This window comes from Lepisma saccharinum, chromosome 6 (assembly GCF_977018435.1).
Source record: "Lepisma saccharinum chromosome 6, izLepSacc3.1, whole genome shotgun sequence".
NCBI lineage: Eukaryota > Metazoa > Arthropoda > Insecta > Zygentoma > Lepismatidae > Lepisma > Lepisma saccharinum.
In genome coordinates, this window is record NC_139234.1 from 59470357 (window position 1) to 59489894 (window position 19538).

General features: G+C 39.3%; 1 protein-coding gene across 1 annotated transcript in view; it reads right to left on the reverse strand.

Annotated features, from left to right (window-relative positions):
- The window catches only part of LOC145988806 (glutamate receptor ionotropic, kainate 2), a 275816-nt gene that overhangs the window by 73440 nt on the left and 182838 nt on the right, over window positions 1–19538 (reverse strand). Inside the window, exons 6-7 of the mRNA XM_083124002.1 lie at window positions 10516–10668; window positions 7882–8085 (exon numbers count right to left, since the gene is read on the reverse strand). Coding sequence (XP_082980128.1) covers window positions 7882–8085; window positions 10516–10668 — 357 coding nt within the window. The remainder of the gene's footprint in view (window positions 1–7881; window positions 8086–10515; window positions 10669–19538) is intronic.

Genomic DNA, 19538 nt, shown 5'->3' on the forward strand with positions numbered 1-19538 from the left:
AATGACAGCACAAATACACAAGTCTCTCAATACATTGTCACACTCATACACTAACTGCACTATCGTTACCCCGTCAAGATCGTAAATGAGGTGCAACCAGCAACGACAAAAACAGCGGATATTCGTACTTACTAATCTTGCGCGATTCGGCAATACCTATCATCACCACCTTTCGCGATCAACATGTCAAAGAACAATGCAGCCCTATTTCCGACTACCGAATGCGACACGTCAGTTTAACTCAAACCTCGAGTGGCGCGCGATCAAAAAATAGATAGCGTTGTAACTTGGCACCGCACACGCACAGTAGACGTTGCTTACCATTTCACAGACAAAACAATATTAGCTGCTTTTGTAAGAGGACAACTAATATAAACTTTCGGCACCGCTTTCTTTCGCAGTTTCTCTTTGATTTCTTATCCGTTTCTGCCTTATACTGCATATGCAAATTGAAGTAATTCGAATTTTCTTCGGCCCAAGAAGACCAAACTGCCTCAAATAATGCAGCTTCCATTATATATATACATTTTGAATCCACATGAGCTTGCCGCCCCGTGCAAATGCACGTGTTGCACGTACGTTAGAGCCGGCCCTGCTTATACGTGACTGATTTATTCAATATAAAAAAAATATGTACACTAGTTTTATAATTATATTTCCTTTAGTTACTGAGATATAGACAGTTGAAGTAGATGGGCACGTTCACCACACAGTAAGGTCGCCATCAAAAAATGACCAACGATAATATTTTGTCCGCGGTTAGCGTTTTATATCAGTAAAAATCACAAGGGCACATTTCACAAAATATTATATATGTGCTAAGTTTTTCTTGTCTGTTGTCGCAAAAAGGCGTAGACTGGCTGACTGTGGAAGAGTCTATCTTCTGTCCGTCTAAAGTGTCATTACAACCGTAAATTTACATTATTTACCGTATTTTTAACATATAACATCAAAGGACACTGTAAGCTTCCTTAGTTAATAGTATTCTTAAGTATGGACATAATATTCTTGGAGACGTGGAGAGGTTCATGCTTGAGAAGTTACTTGGGCGCGATATTTGACGGTCAATTTTTTCGGGTTAACCACATATTTAGTGTACGTCTGGCTACACTGAGCGGGGAAACCGGTGAGGTTCTTTTGAAGGGGAAACTCTGCCCAAACCGTCGGAACGTACGTGATAGCCCGAGCAGAAGAGCGAGAGAGAGAGAGAGAGAGAGAGAGAGAGAGAGAGAGAGAGAGAGAGAGGGAAAGAAAGGGAGAGATTTTCTTCATGCTGGCACAATTCTTGCTTCTGCATTATAGCAAGGGGTCGAGATACTGTGAAATCCTCCACCCTTCATACAGTCTCCTCCCTTCCTTCTTTTTTTAAGGACGGATGAAGTCACCCCCTCACCGTAGAAATTCAAATTCCTTGTTTTTGCACGCTTTGAAGTCGCGTTATGCAACCCCATAAATACTGACATGCTGAGCGCTGCACGTTCTAACCGCTTCTTCTCGAGCTAAGTAAAAACCTCTTCCCCTCCCCATTTCTACATGCGTTACATCCCCAGAACTTTCATCGCCTCTTTCCAACAAAACTGCCCTTGCTCTCTTTTCCTTCTGTTTCTTGTTTTTGTGGAAGAAAGGAAGGGGAATTTTGCTACAATTAAAGTCCTTGCCCCCCTCCTATATTGACCCCCTTATCATGAGTGAGTGTTCAGGAGCAATTGCATAGTTACGGACAAATACATCTTTAACCTTGTGTATTCTTTAAACGAATCATACAAAAGCTTTCATTTTACTCTACAAAGTTATTCTCTATCCGTTGTAAGAACGAAGCTAATGTAAACAAAATCACGTGGCTTTTGAAAAAGTAGTTCCTTTTCTGTTTACTAATTCCGGTGTTATTGCGCATAAATATCTTGCTCGCAACTGTACAGCTCATTATATAAAGTACCGCAACCTCACTATATGTAGTAGGCACGCGGTGTGTTATGACTTTATAATACACACTATATTCCTACGCGCAAGAACTGGCACGGCTGCCATGTGAATAGCCAATGGTATTTCTTACAAGATACGTGTATTAATTAATCTTGACTTCATTCATATAGTAGACAGATAATAGTATTGCCATGTATTTTGCAATTGTAAAGGCCTCCCCGATGGCGTAGTTGTAATCAAAATTCCTCGGTTCATTATCCGGTGTGGAGGCACATGGACATTCGGATTCCACTTTAAACTGTAGATTGAGTCCCGATTAGCCTGCCTATCTGTACACAAAGTGGACTTTAAATTCAAGCTCAGATTCAATACATACTAATGTCCCCCTTTTCACTAGTTAAATGTAACGTATTTTAAGCTCAACAGCGCTATTATATATTGGAGACTTAGGTTGTAATTATATAGTACATTATACATCCATAAAAATTATAGGTATTACTTTTCTATTTCGACTCAAAGGAATAAAAGATTTGCAAGTACCTTAAGTATAACTATGAAAGAGAAAGCAAGATTTGAAGTTAAAATCCAACAGAGTTCCCCAACAGAGAAGCAACACCATCTATCAAAGATTGCCGAAATAGCAGACAAGCGTTAAAGGCAAAGCGCAGGGCATTATGGGGTTTCGCAGGCCAGCCTATCCAGGCGGGAGAATGCATCCTCGATGGAAGAACATAGACGAATGCTTAAGTTGCTTCCAAAGGCCGCTCTTCTGGCTCCGAATTTCACGCTCTGCCGGTCTGGAAATAAGTGGGCTACTTGGGGCTTCTCGGATTAAACACTAGAGGGGGTGTGCATCGCATATTGCGGCCCCTTGGAGTTACGCGAGCCGGCGAATAGTTAACAAATGTTAATTGCTTGAAATAATCTTGATCTGACCAAAGCATCGGTTATGTACGGTACCTCTTCTTGTCCGTTATTTTTATCCGTTTTTGCAGTTACGGGGTCCCATATTAACTGCTCGGCTAGAACTCATATATTCTATCCCGGGAATCTCTGGAGCAAGGCAGCGCATAAAGGCATAGAAGGGGAGGCAGCGAGTGGGCGGAGCGAAGCAGTAAAGCAGTACACGCTGCTGTAAAGGCTGGTAACTGCAGTCGCTTTCCCCCTCCGCGCAATCCCATTCCCTCTCAGGTATTCATTGGTCGAGCTCTCTCGAGTTACTACTTGCGCATAGACTTGCTTTCGTTCGCTTGCTCCAGAGTTTCCCGGGACAGTATAGAGCGCATGTTTTTTCGGGATACAAATCTGCCCGGGATATAAATAAATAAATAAACAAGTCTTCTCTCACTCGTTATTTGCATTTGTGTTATTTAGCGTCGCTTTTCTGGTACTTTTGGATCCGCGACGACGAGGATGAGTGGTGATTAGAGTACCGCCACGATAACAGCTGGCGCGGAGAACGCCTTTATGCAGTTGCCGCTTTTACCTACGAAGGAACTTCCGGTCAAACAGCCAATTAGCCCTACCGCTGCCCCCTGTTTGGGCAACAACCGGCAAACCTTAGACTCCCTCCTCCCTGAAGCAGCCAGCTAGGAAACAGCATCTTGTCCAAATAACCGTTCTGCGCTTTGAATGGGGACCGGTTCTTAGCATGGCCCCAGTATAGTCGAAGTAATGCCGGGACTCGAGCGCGGTAACTTCGAGCTCTTGACGGTTCAGCCAGGGAACCGGCTCCCGAGTGTTATTTATCGACTGCTGACAAATTTAAGTAACATCGATTATGTGTACAATGAGGTTAGTTGGGGATTAGACATTGGGTATGAGTGAATATTTAAAATTATAGCTAATAGGCACATCAGCACAATGAGTGCTGATAGAAATCAAAAGCTTAAAATGAAAATGCCCACTCCTTGAGTTGGATATTTTGACGTCAAATTTACATATCGTCGGAAGAGGTAACTTTTTTTTGAGAGAGAGAGAGAGAGAGACAGGGGGTGGGGAGAGTGAGTAAAAAAAAATATAAAGCACGAAAGAGACGGATATACGAAAAAAGGAAAAATATGAGTTTGGGAAGCTTGCGGAAATTGCATTACTTTTATAACCTGCTCCTACATGCCTGACATTCTACTTATGAAAGACGTAGCGAACAGTACATGGTTTAAAGTAAAGTGGAAAGTGGAATTTGGTACAGGTTTTTGTCAAACTTGTAACAATATGTAAAACACACAACCCACAAGAATTGAACGTAGAGCGAGAATCATCTTGGTGTCTTATTTACGTACGTAAGCGTTTGAAAATACTAACACTTTTCATGCTACCCTCTCGAATGAATGTTAGTTGCGTCAAATATTAGTACTTGTATTGTTGCTATTTAGCGTCGCCTTTCAGCGACTTGCGGCCAGTGATTGATGATATTGACGAACAAAGAACACCCATTACCAGGCCGGGTTTCAAACCCGGGCACTTCGGTGGCGAGATAGAAACACAAGAGAGTATCATTTGATAAGAAAGGGCGATCTTCAGCATGCCCTACGTCAATTACCCTGCTAGTTTTTGGTTCCTCCGGAAGCGCAAGGACACTGTAACACTAAACTAAACAGCGTCGAGTGCAAGTTTAGTGCAAGAGGAAAATTTTAGCGTTACGCCTTTTTCAAACTGTTAGTTTTTCAGGATTTTTCCCTCCACTTCAATGGCGGAGGGTAGAGGAATCTGCCTCTAATGAAACTGATGTGAACGGCCAAAGAAGAGAGAGAGAAAGAGAGAGAGAGAGAGAGAGAGAGAGAGAGAAAGAGAGATACCCTTCCTGAAAATGAACTGAAAATTCTCTAATTACTCACGAGCTTGGGCCGGAGGCAAAAGAAGATAAATGAACGACGAAGACGAAATTAATGTCTCGAAGCCTGATCGTTTTTTGTTAGGCTGAACGGAAGCGCGCCCCGGATGGGCCAAAAAAAAAGAGAGAGAGAGGAATGTATTAAAGTCTCTATCATGGACGGTTGCAGCAGCTCGCGTTTTTTGCTGCAATGCAATTCATATTCAGTACATATGAATCACGACTTGTGTATAGAGACAAACATTTTATTTGTTTTCCAATTACAATTATTATTCTTGATTTTTTCGCATTAGGCGCCATAAGGAGATGATATCCAAGGCTCTACTCTCTATATCCATAGATATGGTCTAAATTCCATCATCATGAGGGCTCGAGGGCCTCCCTGATGGCATAGTGGTAACGTCTTCGCCTTGTAATCAAGGGGTTCCGGGTTCGATATCCGGTGCAGGCACATGGCACAGTGATTCGGATCCCACTTTAAACTGCAGGTCCAGTCCCGATTAGCCTTCCTGTGCATAAAGTGGACTTAAAACAACAAATCAATCAATCATCAGGTCTCGAAATGTATACCGGAACGGACCAAAATGGCGTTCCGGTTCATTTAACTTTTTTAATACCTCACTACATTTTTCTTTTCAGTGTGAACTTACTTGTTAATACTCTTTAATAGTATATATTATAGGATTCATATAAGCTTCCCCTCTACGTAGAGATGCGGTGTTGCCGCGAAGGAGCTTAGCAGAGTATGATGGCGTCTATATATATTTTTTATTTTTGTGGTAATTATGTCCTATGGATTTGCTTGTTCTGACAGATTGACTCAAAATTCAGATTTCAAGTCAGTCAAACAGTAAATCCAATTCCTGATCATACGCAAAATAACAGTATGGAAATATCTTTTATTTGGACAAATTGCTTTTTAAGAAGTAATATTAAGACAGAATATTGAGACTATGTATATTTAATGCATAGCATCCACGATTTTCGCCTGTTTTAATTTTAAGGGAATAAAATTCCAGAAAACCCGCGTCAAATGTATTTGATACTATTTTATGTTTTTGTAAATATTTTAAATATTTTAATATTAACTACCATAAATTGTAATACAGCGCATAATTTCATTAAGAGGTGTTATCTCGTCTTTTTAGTAACTACTGATCAAAGAAAAGACACCACCATGTTAACGAATCGTTCCCTTTTTGGCCATTTCTTGTCCTGTTCATCATACCAAGTTTTCTTGGATGCACTGTAAAATAACTATAAATGTGGTACTAGTAAACCATTGCTGCCGACATTGGTAATCGGCCATTGAACAGGACAAATACAGCATCTACGTCGCAAATGTGTAGCGATTCCCGAACATTACAACACTACATAATTGAATGCGATATAGCTCGCTGCGTGGAAGAATAAAATTCATTTCTGCCCGACAATAATTAAAGAACTGGCAGTAAGAAAGGTGGCAACACGTAGAGGTGGATCCAGAAGTTACAGTTGGGAGGAGGTGCTTCACCTCACCAAGATGCATTTCTAACCTGCACTTATGTTGTTTCATCTAAACAATATGTCGTACTTTGAAAATGAACCATGCACTAGAGATTACCATGTTGTCTTACAAAAATAGAGGTGCATAACTTAAGTAGTTGGTTATTATTGTAAGCTGTTATCATAATTCCTACCATTACCACGGTAAACTGAACAATCAGATATGAGAAGTACAGTGAATAAACAAGAGACCATTCTTGCAAGCGGTCTCGGGATCGACCTCCTCTTGAGGCACATTGCACATTAGTTCGGATCTTAATTTATGTTCTAGGTCTAGTTCTGATTAACCTATCGTGAGCATAAAGTTTACTTAAAATCAAACTTTAAAAAAATATTCTCGAGATTAAACTTGTTGATAAAAGAACATTTGAGTCTTCAAACACATTAGATATCAGTTACATATTGATTTATTGCTTTGCTTTATTTTACTTCGCTTTTTGTGCCACTTTTGGCGAATTTGCGAAGGTGAGGATGATGATATGATGAATGGACACTCACACACATGCATGCCCAGGCCGGGATTCGAACCTGGGCCCTTTGGCTCGTAGCGCGATGTGCTAACCACTCCACCTACATATTGAAAAATAGGGTGCTGTACTAAAATAATATACAAAAATATAAACATTCCGTGAAAAGAAGTAGTATTTTCTTAAAGAATAAGCTCAGGACGTATAAGAACAATTTTTTACGAATTACAGTAGTAAAGTCTCCAGTGTGTTCTTGAGGTATCATCTCACGAAGATACAAATCATTTAATTATTCTATGGTCAAAATATGAATATTAAAGAGAAGCATCTATAAACATCTATGAAAGTGTTAAATTGTCAATACCTTTTGAAATTTTAATTTCAAGTCTTACAGAACTAAAATAGTTAAGATAATGAGGTATGGTTGCTATATTTCCTAAGGAAAATCCGAGACGCCGCTCATCGAAAGACTGTTGTGGAGAGGGGGAGCTGGACCCGACAAAGTAGTATGTATGTACACCTTAATTATTATGGACAAAACTCTGAAACAGCCACAGGCTTCCAATGATGGTAAGGTATTTGAGAAAGTTTTAAGGACGCGGAGGAAAATTAAATTACAGCCTTGTAGCCTAATTTTAGAAGACACGTTTTTGCAACAAAAGTCACAAAAGTTCAAGATTAAAAAATATTTTTTTTAAAGAAATGTGCATTACACAATAGACTCATTTATAGGAATGTATTTAATAAAAAATGAAATTCATGACAATATAATCTTCATCATTTCTGCTTTCCCACCATATTCCGGAGCATTAGTGAGTCCCAAAGAAACTTTTTACGAACACCGGGACAAATTATACCATTACGGTACTGTCCCGGAAAATCCTGGACATATATACATAATTAGAATTGTGAATAAAATTAAAAGTGAAGCAAAAGTGCAAAATGAAAATTTCTAACAGGCACTCAACTCGAGAAACTTAGTGAAATAGATTTGATGCATTGAATTTTCTGTGCTTGGGAATATGCCATCGGCAAATTATACAGAACGAACTTAAAATAAGGGTTCGTACAATAATTTAATCCTGATTTTCTTCTATGACAAACAAAACTCACCTCTCTAGTCATGACAATAAGGGTGATGTTGGTGGCTGTGGTCTCGTAGAAGGCCTCATGGTCAGTGATGTTGATTCCTCCGTTGGACGTCCATTCTCCAACTTTCTTCAGCTCCTCTCGCTTCAACTTCAAAAGATCCAGCTTGAAGTCGCTCCTCTTCCCCTCGTCAAATTTGATGTTTCCCGTGAGTCCGTAAGTCGTCGCCTGTTAACAGTGAAGAGAAGGGAGTTCTTAAATAAGTCATTAGATGGCAGCAGTTTCGCTCGCAAACAAAACACAGTTTTCTCCGTCGCGTTCTGTTTTGATTCACATCAATATTTAAAATTTTAATGATGTTTTTGAACCGAAAGTAGAATCAGGCAAGTATCTTAAATTTATGGCATCTTTGGTTATGGAGAATCGATAGAATTATGCATACTCGTTTTCCATTTCGAATGTTTTTGTTTAAAATTTAGCCCAAAAGAACTGTTGCACAACACAAAATAGCATTTTACTAAGATCTACATCATTTCTATCTTGATCAGTTGTGCGATATCAAAGTAAGAAATATATTGTTTTGAAATTATTTACATAAAATAAAACTATGGAGAGTTAGAAAATAATCAAACGGTTATATATTTGTTTGGGACACACATGAATGTCAAATATACCTAATCCATAGATGGATCTAATTTTTTTCTGAGACGGGTATAGAATATGCTGTAAGCATATAAGTAACGCTGGAAATATAATGTGCAAATTTTTCGACATATTTAAAACCTCATGTATACATAATATTAATATCGAGACAATACGAAGTGCTTATTTCAATTTGTGGCCAGATAGCTAATAGGAAGTGGATCTTCAAAGTGAAATCCGAACCACTTCACAGGGATTTGAACCAAGGGTCCTTGATTGTGAGGTGATAGCATTAGTAGATTTCTGCGAAATAGAAGTTGTTCTGCAATATTTGTATTAATAATGATTACAGAAAGGGATAAGCTTTCCTAAGGTGAATTGTCACAAATATGGGAAATATTTGACCTAGAATCATATCGTCTTGCAACAAACAAGATCTGGATTCCATTTCTGGTGTTGCTTTATTTCAGTGCCTAGTAAATCTAATGTAACAGCCAAGCTCCCTGGAGAGTCTTCGTCGACTCATCATTTTGTAACATCTGAATATATCTCCAGAATAATGAAGTTGCACATATGTTTTGGAATAATCATTGTTTCCAGTCGAATATAATTTCCATCTTGTGCCTATTAAAAAAACTTTGAAATTAATTTCTATGAAGTTTGCATCAAGTCCCTCCCTTCTTCCTAATTTGCCTTCTTGATTGAGCAGATGGTGGCCGAACGACTTTTGATTAAAATCGAAAACGAATATCGATTTACATTTGCAACCTTTAACATCAGAGTATTACAAAATTCAGATGACGCGCTGAATCCACGACATAGGCTTCGATTCGTAAGAAATAAATATCGGAAATGTACCAATAAATACTTTTCATTAAGTTTCATTGTGAACTGATGGTTGCCTAAACTTTCTCTGAAATTGTAAAAGAAAATCACATCATTCGCAGTTTAACTTTTAAAATAGCAGCTGGCATGGAAAGTAAAATAGCAATATATATGTTATGTATATGAATATTATGCACACTAATGTTAATTATAATATTTAAAGAAAAAGGTTGAAAGTAGACATTTTTAAGATGTATTGTTTTTGGAAGTTATTGAACATTACTTAAATAGATCTGTTCTGCAGTATTTACTGAAAATTGAACCGGGTTTCTCCTTGTTACGTGCCACTGACTAAACTGACCATATTACCCATTTTACAATGTACAGTCACCGGCAATAAAAAAACGTGACACCTAAATCCCTATATACTTCCTTCCTTGCAAGGCGTCATATGTGTTACCTAACTCTACGGAGTTGGTAGAAGTTGCCATTGAAGATTTGCTATTAAAATCTACTTAGCCTATCACTGTATAGCTAGGCAACACACATAACGCCTTGCAGGGAAGCTAATATTTCAGCCGGCTCCCGTGGCGGAGTGGTTATCACATGGCGCTACGATACCAGGGGTCCCGGGCTCGAATCCCGGCCTGGGCATGGATGTTTGTGAGTGTCGGATATCGGATAATTTCCTATCTGGATTTCAAATATTCGGATATCGGATATTCTGATATTCGGATATACGTATTATCAGAATTGTGTCCAGATATTCTGATTATCCGCATATCCGAATTATTATAATATTCTGATTATCCGTTGCATACGAAACGGATATCGGATAATTTGAATTCCGAATATCCATTATCCGGATTTTATGGCCATCCGTAATATAAAGACATATATGCTTATACTCAAATGCATGGAAGAAAAAAACCCGAAAAATTATGGATATGAAACTGGAACCATAAAGAGTCTCGAATATAATCTGTACTAACATTGTGTCTAATGTCTTCAAATTGACCTGAAATTTTCGAAATTTTCACGGAATTTCGTTCACGTGGTAACACTGATGTCGAAAGAACAGGTAGGCATGGAGACCCTAGTGAATACTTAGCCAAGCTCACACCGTCAAAGGATCAGTGGCCAGACAGCGCCTATCTCTTTCCATGGAACTTCTAATAGGGCAATACTCACCGAGTTGATGTAGTTGTAGAGGCTTAGTCCGTCGTCCCAAGGATCCTCCAGTTCGCAGGAGAGGTTCACAGGACGTAGCACGTGACCTTGATCTAAGGCGGACAATCCCTGAGCGAACACGTGCACGGAGTCGTACATGAGGGCAGGCTCGGCCTGAAAAAAAACAACACATATATGTCAACAGTGACATTTATATACAGGGTGTCCACAAATATTTTCCATGATCATAGTCAGGGATGACGTCACTGTCGATGATTGCGTGCACGTGATATTGGTGCCTCCAGAAAGAATAATTCAACCAGTACAGTGCTTATCTTGTCTCACCGTGGTGTCCACTGCTTCAGGATCTGATGCTAGCCGACCTCCTTAGCAGAGCCCACTACGACACCAGGGGTCCCGGGTTCGATTCCCGGCCTGGACTTGGATGTTCTTTGTGAGTTTCCATCAATTTCATCATATCTTCGCTCATTCTCATAGTCACGATTAGCCAAATTGGGAGAAAAGTGACGCAAAATAACAAAAAGTCAAACCAAATCAAGAATCTGCTTGAATCACTCTCGAAATCTGTTACATTGAATTCATGTATACAGCTCCTTACCGTGACGTTATGCATGCTTATAATCACTGTACATTTGTTGGCACCCTGTATTCGTTGTACAAAATTAAATGGTAAAAAATGTTAATCAAAGAACTGAATGTTAATCGAGGAATCCTTTATGGAATTGAAAAATCATACATGTTAGCTCTTGGAGATGAAAATTGAAACGCCTATATCTCAGGATTTGACACACACAGGATTTGGCACACACAGGAGTCGTACTACATAGAAATGTAAGTGAGAAACGCAGACTCAACCAGGATTCGAACACGTCATGTCAGACCATGGTTTAAGTCCTGGTGAAATCTTCCTTATTCGCTTTCAATTACTAAGTGGGAAGTTGAGGGTTCTGAATTTCTATTCCTAGGGAAAAAATAGCACCCTGTTCCCATGACAACTAGTAATTAATGCCGTCTTATAATCAAGAGGCCACGGGTTCAGTTTCCGATGGCGGCACATTGCTTCGAATCCCACTTTTAACTGTGGGTACAGTCCCATATGGACATGAAGTTAATTCAAAGACACTTTACAAAAATGAAATTTTACATCGCTGAGTTACCAAAAGGGTTGTTTTACTTTTCTGTTCCTCTCAGATACAAACTACACAATTGCCTCCACCAGGAATCGGACCACGAACCCATTGATTACAATACGACACCGTTATCATCACACCACCGCGGAGGTCACACTGCTTCAGCAAGCTCTCCTCTGGTGCTATGAACTATTTTTTACAGCTACCTACATTTGAACTAGTTGGCTCAATTGAGGATAGATGGCATAGATGTTGTTAACGTGTCCGATGGTAATTGAAAGTTGCAATATACTTGAGTAGGATACAAATCCTTAAAATTACTACTATTGTTCGGTGTCTTCGTGGCGTAGTGGTAAGTCATTGGTACGCAAGGAAAAGTGGTTCGAGCCCGGAGGAAACCACAATTTTTACTTTTCAACGAGATACGATGTATATGTTCGTTTTTTATTTTTTTTATTTTTATTTTATTTTACGAAAAGGATACTTAGACAATATTTGTATTTCAAATATTAATTCAACTTTTACTCATAGAAATAATAAATCCAAGCATCAAAAGTACCCAGTACGCAATTACAAACAAAACACATCTGCGCACGTATGAAACAGATAAAATTAAAATGAAGAGGATAGTGCAAATATCCAAAGTGACTATTGGAGACTATTAGATCCTGAATTATTATGAAAATATCTCATGAGAACTTGATAGAACACATCTTTTTTTCCTTTGGAAAATTTTTAGAAAGGAATTCTCGTCTCCATATTAGCAAATGAGATTCAAAGTTCGCGATTTATTATTCGTAAATTATATCCACGTTGTAAAAATTTATTTAGACATAAATATTATTCCTTCTTTGGTACAAATATCGACGTTTTGAAGCTACAAAAGTGCTTATTTTCCAATAGATTCAATTTCAATACATTTAAAAATAGTACACATGCACACAGTTGCCCCCCCCCCTCCCACACACACACACATAATATCTGCAGGCTTGGTATGTACACCGTAGACATCACCATAACTTATTGTAACAGACAAAACTCATCCACACCGTTATATTCTTACACTTATTCTCAGTTTCTTTTACGATAAGAATTCAGATGGCGTGGTAATAACGCTGTCGCATTATAATCAAGAGGTCTCGGTTCGATATATGATGGAGACACAGGCGAACCTATTTGCACATAAAGTGGACTTGAAACTAACAACATTTTCCTTTTTCTTTCTATTCTCCATTTCTACTTTATACCATCATGCGTGGAATGCATGCATCGAGGTGGTTGGAAATATACATAACTGTTGAGTTATTTATTGATTAATCCAATCTTCTTGATGGTTAAATTACAACCATTTCTATTTAGAGCATCCCATATCTATAATCATCTTATTTCCCTATAATTTTTATCTGATTTCACCTTATGTGAATTTGTATTCACCAAATTTTCTTGTCTGGAACGTGTGGTTATTCTGTATGTGCAGATATTCATAGATTGGTTTCACAATATTCACGTATGCCGACCTCCGTGGCGGAGTGGTTACACAGCGCGATCCGAATCCTGACCTGAGCATGGATGTTCTTTGTGAGTGTCCATTAATTTAATCATACCATCACACATCCTCATCGTCACGATTAGCCAGAAGTGGAAGAAAAGCGACGCAAAACAACAAAAATAAATCCAAATCAAGAACCTGCGTGTCTGAGTCACTCTTTCTCCCACTCTGTCACCGTAACGTCATGCATGTTTATAATCACGGAGTGTAATTGTGGACAACCTGTATTCGTCGCACAGTCATGAAAGGCATAAATGTTAATCAAGGAACTGATGCTGTCTAAGGCGCTGTGCTTTGGACTCCGACTGCGGGACGGCATGGGTTCCAATCCGCCTGGGCTCAGTCTCTGGGTTTTCATCCTGTGTATAGTTAGGACCGGTGGCAACCCACCATCGTGAGGAAATTGGGGAGTGAGTAGCGTAACCCGGTCTGGGAAATCTCCTACAACGGCTGAGGGTTCGACATGCTGACCCAACGTCACCCCATTACAGGTTGAAGATCTCCACACCTCTGGGTAGGATTGTGGGAGGGAGACTGGCAGTCGGGAGATAGGCCAAGGCCCTTCCAGGGCTGTAGAGCCACGGGTTATTATTATTTTATATAATCGTCTTGTGAGTAACGCTTGCTAAGTTTCTAATCTTTGAATCTCTTGTAATTTTTGTTGTGTGTCACGGAGTTATGTTTACTGCAACATTTGAGCACACAATCCAAACACACGTAAATTTTATACACAGAAAACATGGGTTTTCTGCACATAATTACGGAGCACGCGCTCTGTCAAGGACTAGAAGGAACCTCGCAGAAGTTACTGAAGCTTCTCTGCGGTGCTGACAGTTGGCCCCGGAGTCACGTGGTATCAGTGCTTATCAGTCGACATGACCTTGTGCCTGCAGAACCATCACACTGAAGTGAACGAAGGTATTTTACGTGATTTGTAAGCTGGAACAAAACATGCCACGCGTTACAACAGACAGAGGTTTGCCTGCAGCTTTGGGACAGACAAACCACACTACGCATACAGACAGAGTATAATGTAAGATAAAAGGAAATTTTTTCTCCGCCTCCGCAAACTGACAATTTTATTGCCTTTTTTTGGAGTTATTTGACCACAGAAACGGATTATATTATTGAAGTCGTATCTCATGTGATGGCTTGGTTCAGTATGCTGATCAGGTTTTCTGACAAAAGCAGGACGAGCTACCCAAGAACAGTAATTTTCTATCTTTATATCTGCTTCCTTCCTCATCCGGTATAAGGCAGACGAGCACATACCACAAATATGTAAGAGAACTATTGCTAATTTGGTAACTTGTCTTGCAATTGAATTTCTGTTATGAATAGCTGCAAAGAAACAAAGTCTTTCCTTTTTAAAGATTACACTGATTAATTGTTATTTGATTAGGAAACTGAAAATGACTTCAATATCTCCATGCAGTACACAAGAGATTCTAAACACACTCTAAAACATACTACTGTTCGTTTCAACGTATTATTTCAACAATCAAGACACAAAATAAAGGGCATGCTCAAGAAAAATTATGTTTCTTTGATTATCAAGTGCATTACGTGGTTAACATCAAGTTTGGATTTGCCAGTTATCCAAATAATATTAATTTTGAAAATAGTCTTTCAGTCATTGTTCTCTGCAGTTTTCAATGCAACATTCAGGCTCTCTGATTGTGCATCGTACGTTTCACATCAGGTATCCACATAATTTAATATATTTATAAGTAGGGAGTGGAAGTCCTGTAGGAAGGCCAAAACGAAGATGGAGGGACAACGTTGAGATGGACCTAAGGGAAATCGGTAGGGATGGAAAAGAGTATATAGAACTTGCTCAAGATAGGGACAGATGGAAGGCCTGTGTTGCTGCAGCCATGAACCTTCGGGTTTAATAAGGCTAGGGAGTTAGTTAGTTAGTTAGTGGGAGTGGAAGTTGATGACCTAAAAATATAGGTATATGACCTATAGAATATCCTAAAAAATGGGGAAAAAATGACGTAAAATGCAAAAAATGAGCATTAAATTTGTTAGTTTCAGTTTAAAAATTGAAATGAAAATGAAATTAAACAAAATGCATTCTTGCTTTAAAAAAAGGGCACCAAATGTTTGCCTCAGACGGACACCTGGTGGTTTCCCCCGACACAACAAAGACTGTCACCAGTTCAGCATTTCTTTTGCTCGTAAATTGCAATCCTGCGAGATATATGTACCTTGGTGAAAAGATTCAAGAATATTACCAAAATTACCCAATCTGCATCCATTTACCGACAAAGGAGGCCATTCGTCACTTGGCAAGCAAAATACATAACCGAGATCAAGTTTCTATCATGTTTTACGGGAACGAACTGTCCCATTTCTCGCGATTTTCTTCTCACAGGAGGACGACAGAAGAGAAGATTGTTTTTTTAAAAGTAAATTATCGAACGGCACTGTTCGATGTATTAGATCCTTTTGGAAGAAATTACTGCATTTATTCCGTCCAAGTTCCTGGATGTCTGTTGCAGACTGAGCAACTGCTGCATCTGCCACTATTCGTGTGTCGGTTTTCCAAGTTCTCTCGTAGGCGACACGTTGGATGTGACATGCTTCACAAAATATGCTTGTTTGGTGGATTAATCTTCGTGATGCAGATTCTTCTCGGTCTCTTCAGTTCAGGTACCTTGATTGCAGCGAGAAATTCTTCGACGGCCGGTGCTATTTCTGGGCCAGTAACATCCACCTATACTACGTCTAAGGAGTCTAGGAGCAACGCCGCACATAACGGTACAGAAGAGAAGAAAGCGAGTGGGTGGAGCTAAGCAGTGATGCTGCAAACTGCGCCTAGCTGCAGTCGTGTTGTCCCCTCCCTGTAATCTCGTCCCCTCACGAGTCACTACTTGTGCAGAGGACTAGTTATTGTTCGCTTCCTCCACAGACCCTTGAGACAGAGTAGAAGCAGTTGCGCAGGGATCTCCGTCAATTATATCGCTCCTCCAGTCCCCTTAACTAACGCACTGTTTTGCTCGCGAGTCCTGTCAAGCCTCTAGGTTTCTTGCACTAAAATAAGTCAATTTTCCTTCATAAAGCGACCACAAACAAAAGAACCTTCTGTCAGAAGCCTTCGCGCATCTTCCCCTCCATCCCATCAGATCGAACTACGGGGAAACCTGCTTCACTCCGCCACTCCCCTACACGCGCGAGTACCATGCACACGACACACGGTTCTGCGGAGGTTCTTTTGCTTGTGATCCCACTATAAGAAATTCATCAAATACTGTTGGATTCTTTTCTTTTAAGCTCATCTATCTCGCACGCGTACTGCGACAGCATGAGTTAATTATGGTGATCGGGGGGGAAAATATCCAAACGTTAACCAAAACTCCAAGTAGAGAGGAAAGTTGCCTTTCTGGACAGATCGATCCCAGGTGAGAACGGGTCCCGGGCTCGATACCCGGTGGAGGCACATAGTGGTTCGGATCCCACTTTAAACTGTAGACCCAGTCCCGAATTAGCCGTACTTGGACTTAAAACTCCAAATCAATCAATCAACCAGGTGAGAACGCCTAATTCTAATTGCAGGAGGATTTCCCGAAAAGCAAAGTAGGAAGTTTCTCTTGTTTTTCACTCTAGGTTTCTATGGTCTTGGGATCTTAATTGTTGTTGATCTTGCCAATGAAGGTCATAGAATTTGTGCGGAAGTTGCCTGCGGAAGCTGTGACTTCATGTGCACGAAGTGTTCTCTTCATATGTTAAATGAATGAGTACGATGTTCCACTGCTAGCCACTTGAGCTAGATTTCAACAAATTCAATTTGCAAGTATTTGCACTCTGCGTTACTTTTAATGTTTTGCTGCAGAGAGTGTCGCGCCGCTTTTCTGTAAGGTGCTGTCTCTTACGCCGCACTTGTTCGTTTGTCGAACTACCAAGTCTGTGGATGGGTTAGGCTCCTCCTTCGACATAAATCCAGGAAAATGGAAAATATACACATTAGAAGTATGTAAAGTGTATGTTGTACACAAAGTTTGTCAAAGTTTGTAGTCATTTCCTCCCTGATAGGTATCATAATAAAACGCCAAATAAATATAATGACTTCGATTTCAACATGATTCAAAGCAGATGCAATTAATGCTATTACTATAGAGCTCACCAAGCGTTGATGCGATCTATTATTCTGCTTGTGATACTATAAAGGCGTTATTAATTATCGATGACATCAAAGCACGAATTGCAGGTTTCATATTGCTGCTTGATTATAACGTTATTATTTTTTATATAGGGTACCTCGCTGAAGTAACCTCAAAGTAATTGTTAAAATTTAAACTATGCAGATATAACTGTAGTATGACGCAGGCAAATCATAGAGTATCAATATTCAAGAATCGCCCCTGTAATTTAGGCAATCAACATTTACCTGTTATCAGACGTCTTTGCTATAATGTAATAATTACTTTTATAGAGTCTCCTGCACTATTTTAACATGTGACGATAGTATAAAAATGTAGCCCATAAGATGTATTGAGGATGCCTACGATGGGCATTTTGAAAATTTTTCCTCACTCGCCTCCTATTCGGTATTTTCAGTGCCACCAACCTTCAAAACGTTTGATATGATATTATTAATTTATTGACCAATTTTCATGTATTTATCACAAAAATGCACAATTCAGCAAATATCTGCATATTGGCCCGACTATAAATGGTTGTCTTTTGTGTTCTTGCCCCTGGAATTTATACAACCCATATATCCACATCCGTGAAATATGATAATTAGTAACTAAAGTTCAGACTTCAAAACTGAAGTTGTTTGAACAGCAACATGCTATTATAAACAATCATGAAGAATGCGCTCGTTAAACATAGACAAACAATGTATTTTTCGTCATTAATACTCATTTATAATGCTTTCGTAGGCCTTATTGGAAAGTTTTCCTTTCCTTTGTTTGAAGATTTATCTTCAAACAGGACCAATAAAAGTTAATTTTCACCGCTTATGTCAAAAGATATACTAATAAATCGTCTGTCATTTTGAAATCGTCTGCTATTGCTGACCAACAGGGTATTTTAAATGCCTCCAATCTTTAAAATTATATTAAGGTGTATAGTAAAACTACATTCTTGCTTTCATGCTTTTATCTCTAAAATGCAGTATCAATGAACGATCTGAAGTATCTGCTTGTTTTTCGACTTTGTTTTTCATGCATGAAAGCTAGCAAATTGTGTCAGATCTTAAAGACTCGGATGCGAATGTATTTAAGGTAACGTCATAGAAAGATAGCGAACTTGACAGAATTGAAGGTATAGAAAGTCCAACGTTAAGCGCAAATTAGTTGTCACCGCTAAAAAAAATTCCCAGTTTTTTTTTGCGCAATATGAAGAATAGGGATGGGGCGACACCTCTGGGCCGTTATTGCAGTACATCAATGGCAGAGACGGATTGATCTGGCGGATGGGATTGGGAGGTGCAGAGCGAGGCAGAGAGGGACAGAGAGAGAGAGAGAGATGTTGAACAGGACCAGGGCACGGGATCAAACACCAGAGCCGAATCCACAAAGATAGATTTATGGCGTGTGATCCCGAATCTGAAAGCTCCAGCCTCCGGTCGCTTCTAAAAAGGAATCCTTCCTCTCCCCCTTTTTACATGCTTCATCTTCGTTAGGGGAGAGAAAAATACGTCCCTAAGAAACCTCGACGCTTCTTCTTGGTCATAGTGAAAGACATCAATGTCTCCCTTTTTTTAACTTCATGCCTTAGTTTGAATAGAAGTCTATTTTGAGATTGGAGGTAGCGTCAGTAAATACGTACAGTCATTACATATGACAACACTGAAATACAAATGTATGTCACAAGAAAGGGACCTCCAAAGAAAGATTAGATCTCTTCAGAATTCCTTTTACACTGTTTCAGAGGAATGTTTAGACTATTCTTACCTTTTTTAATGTGTTGTGTTTGTCCTATTCAGATCCATTTACAACTTGGATTTTTAATCTTTCTGAAGGGGCTCTTTATACTCTTTTTTTTTTTTTGGTAAGAATTTTGGATAAGGGTATTTCCCCAAGTATACTTAGAAGGATGCAAAATGGCCATACGCGCCGAAGCACCCCAAAATTTCAAACCAATCAATCAGAGTTCCTTTTAGATGATTCAGGAGAACAGTGGCGACAGGAAAGAATTTTTGGGGAATTAGTGCAAAGACGGAATAAAAATTTCAAAAGGTTATGTTTCAGTAGTGTGGCTAAGATTCCTTTTCTCTTTCCTATTCTTTTTCTCTTTCTCTTTCACCCTTCATTTCAATCTCCCTTTCCTTGTTTCTTTCTCTACAACTCTCTCTCTCTACTTCTGTCTTTCGTGCTTTCTTCTATCCT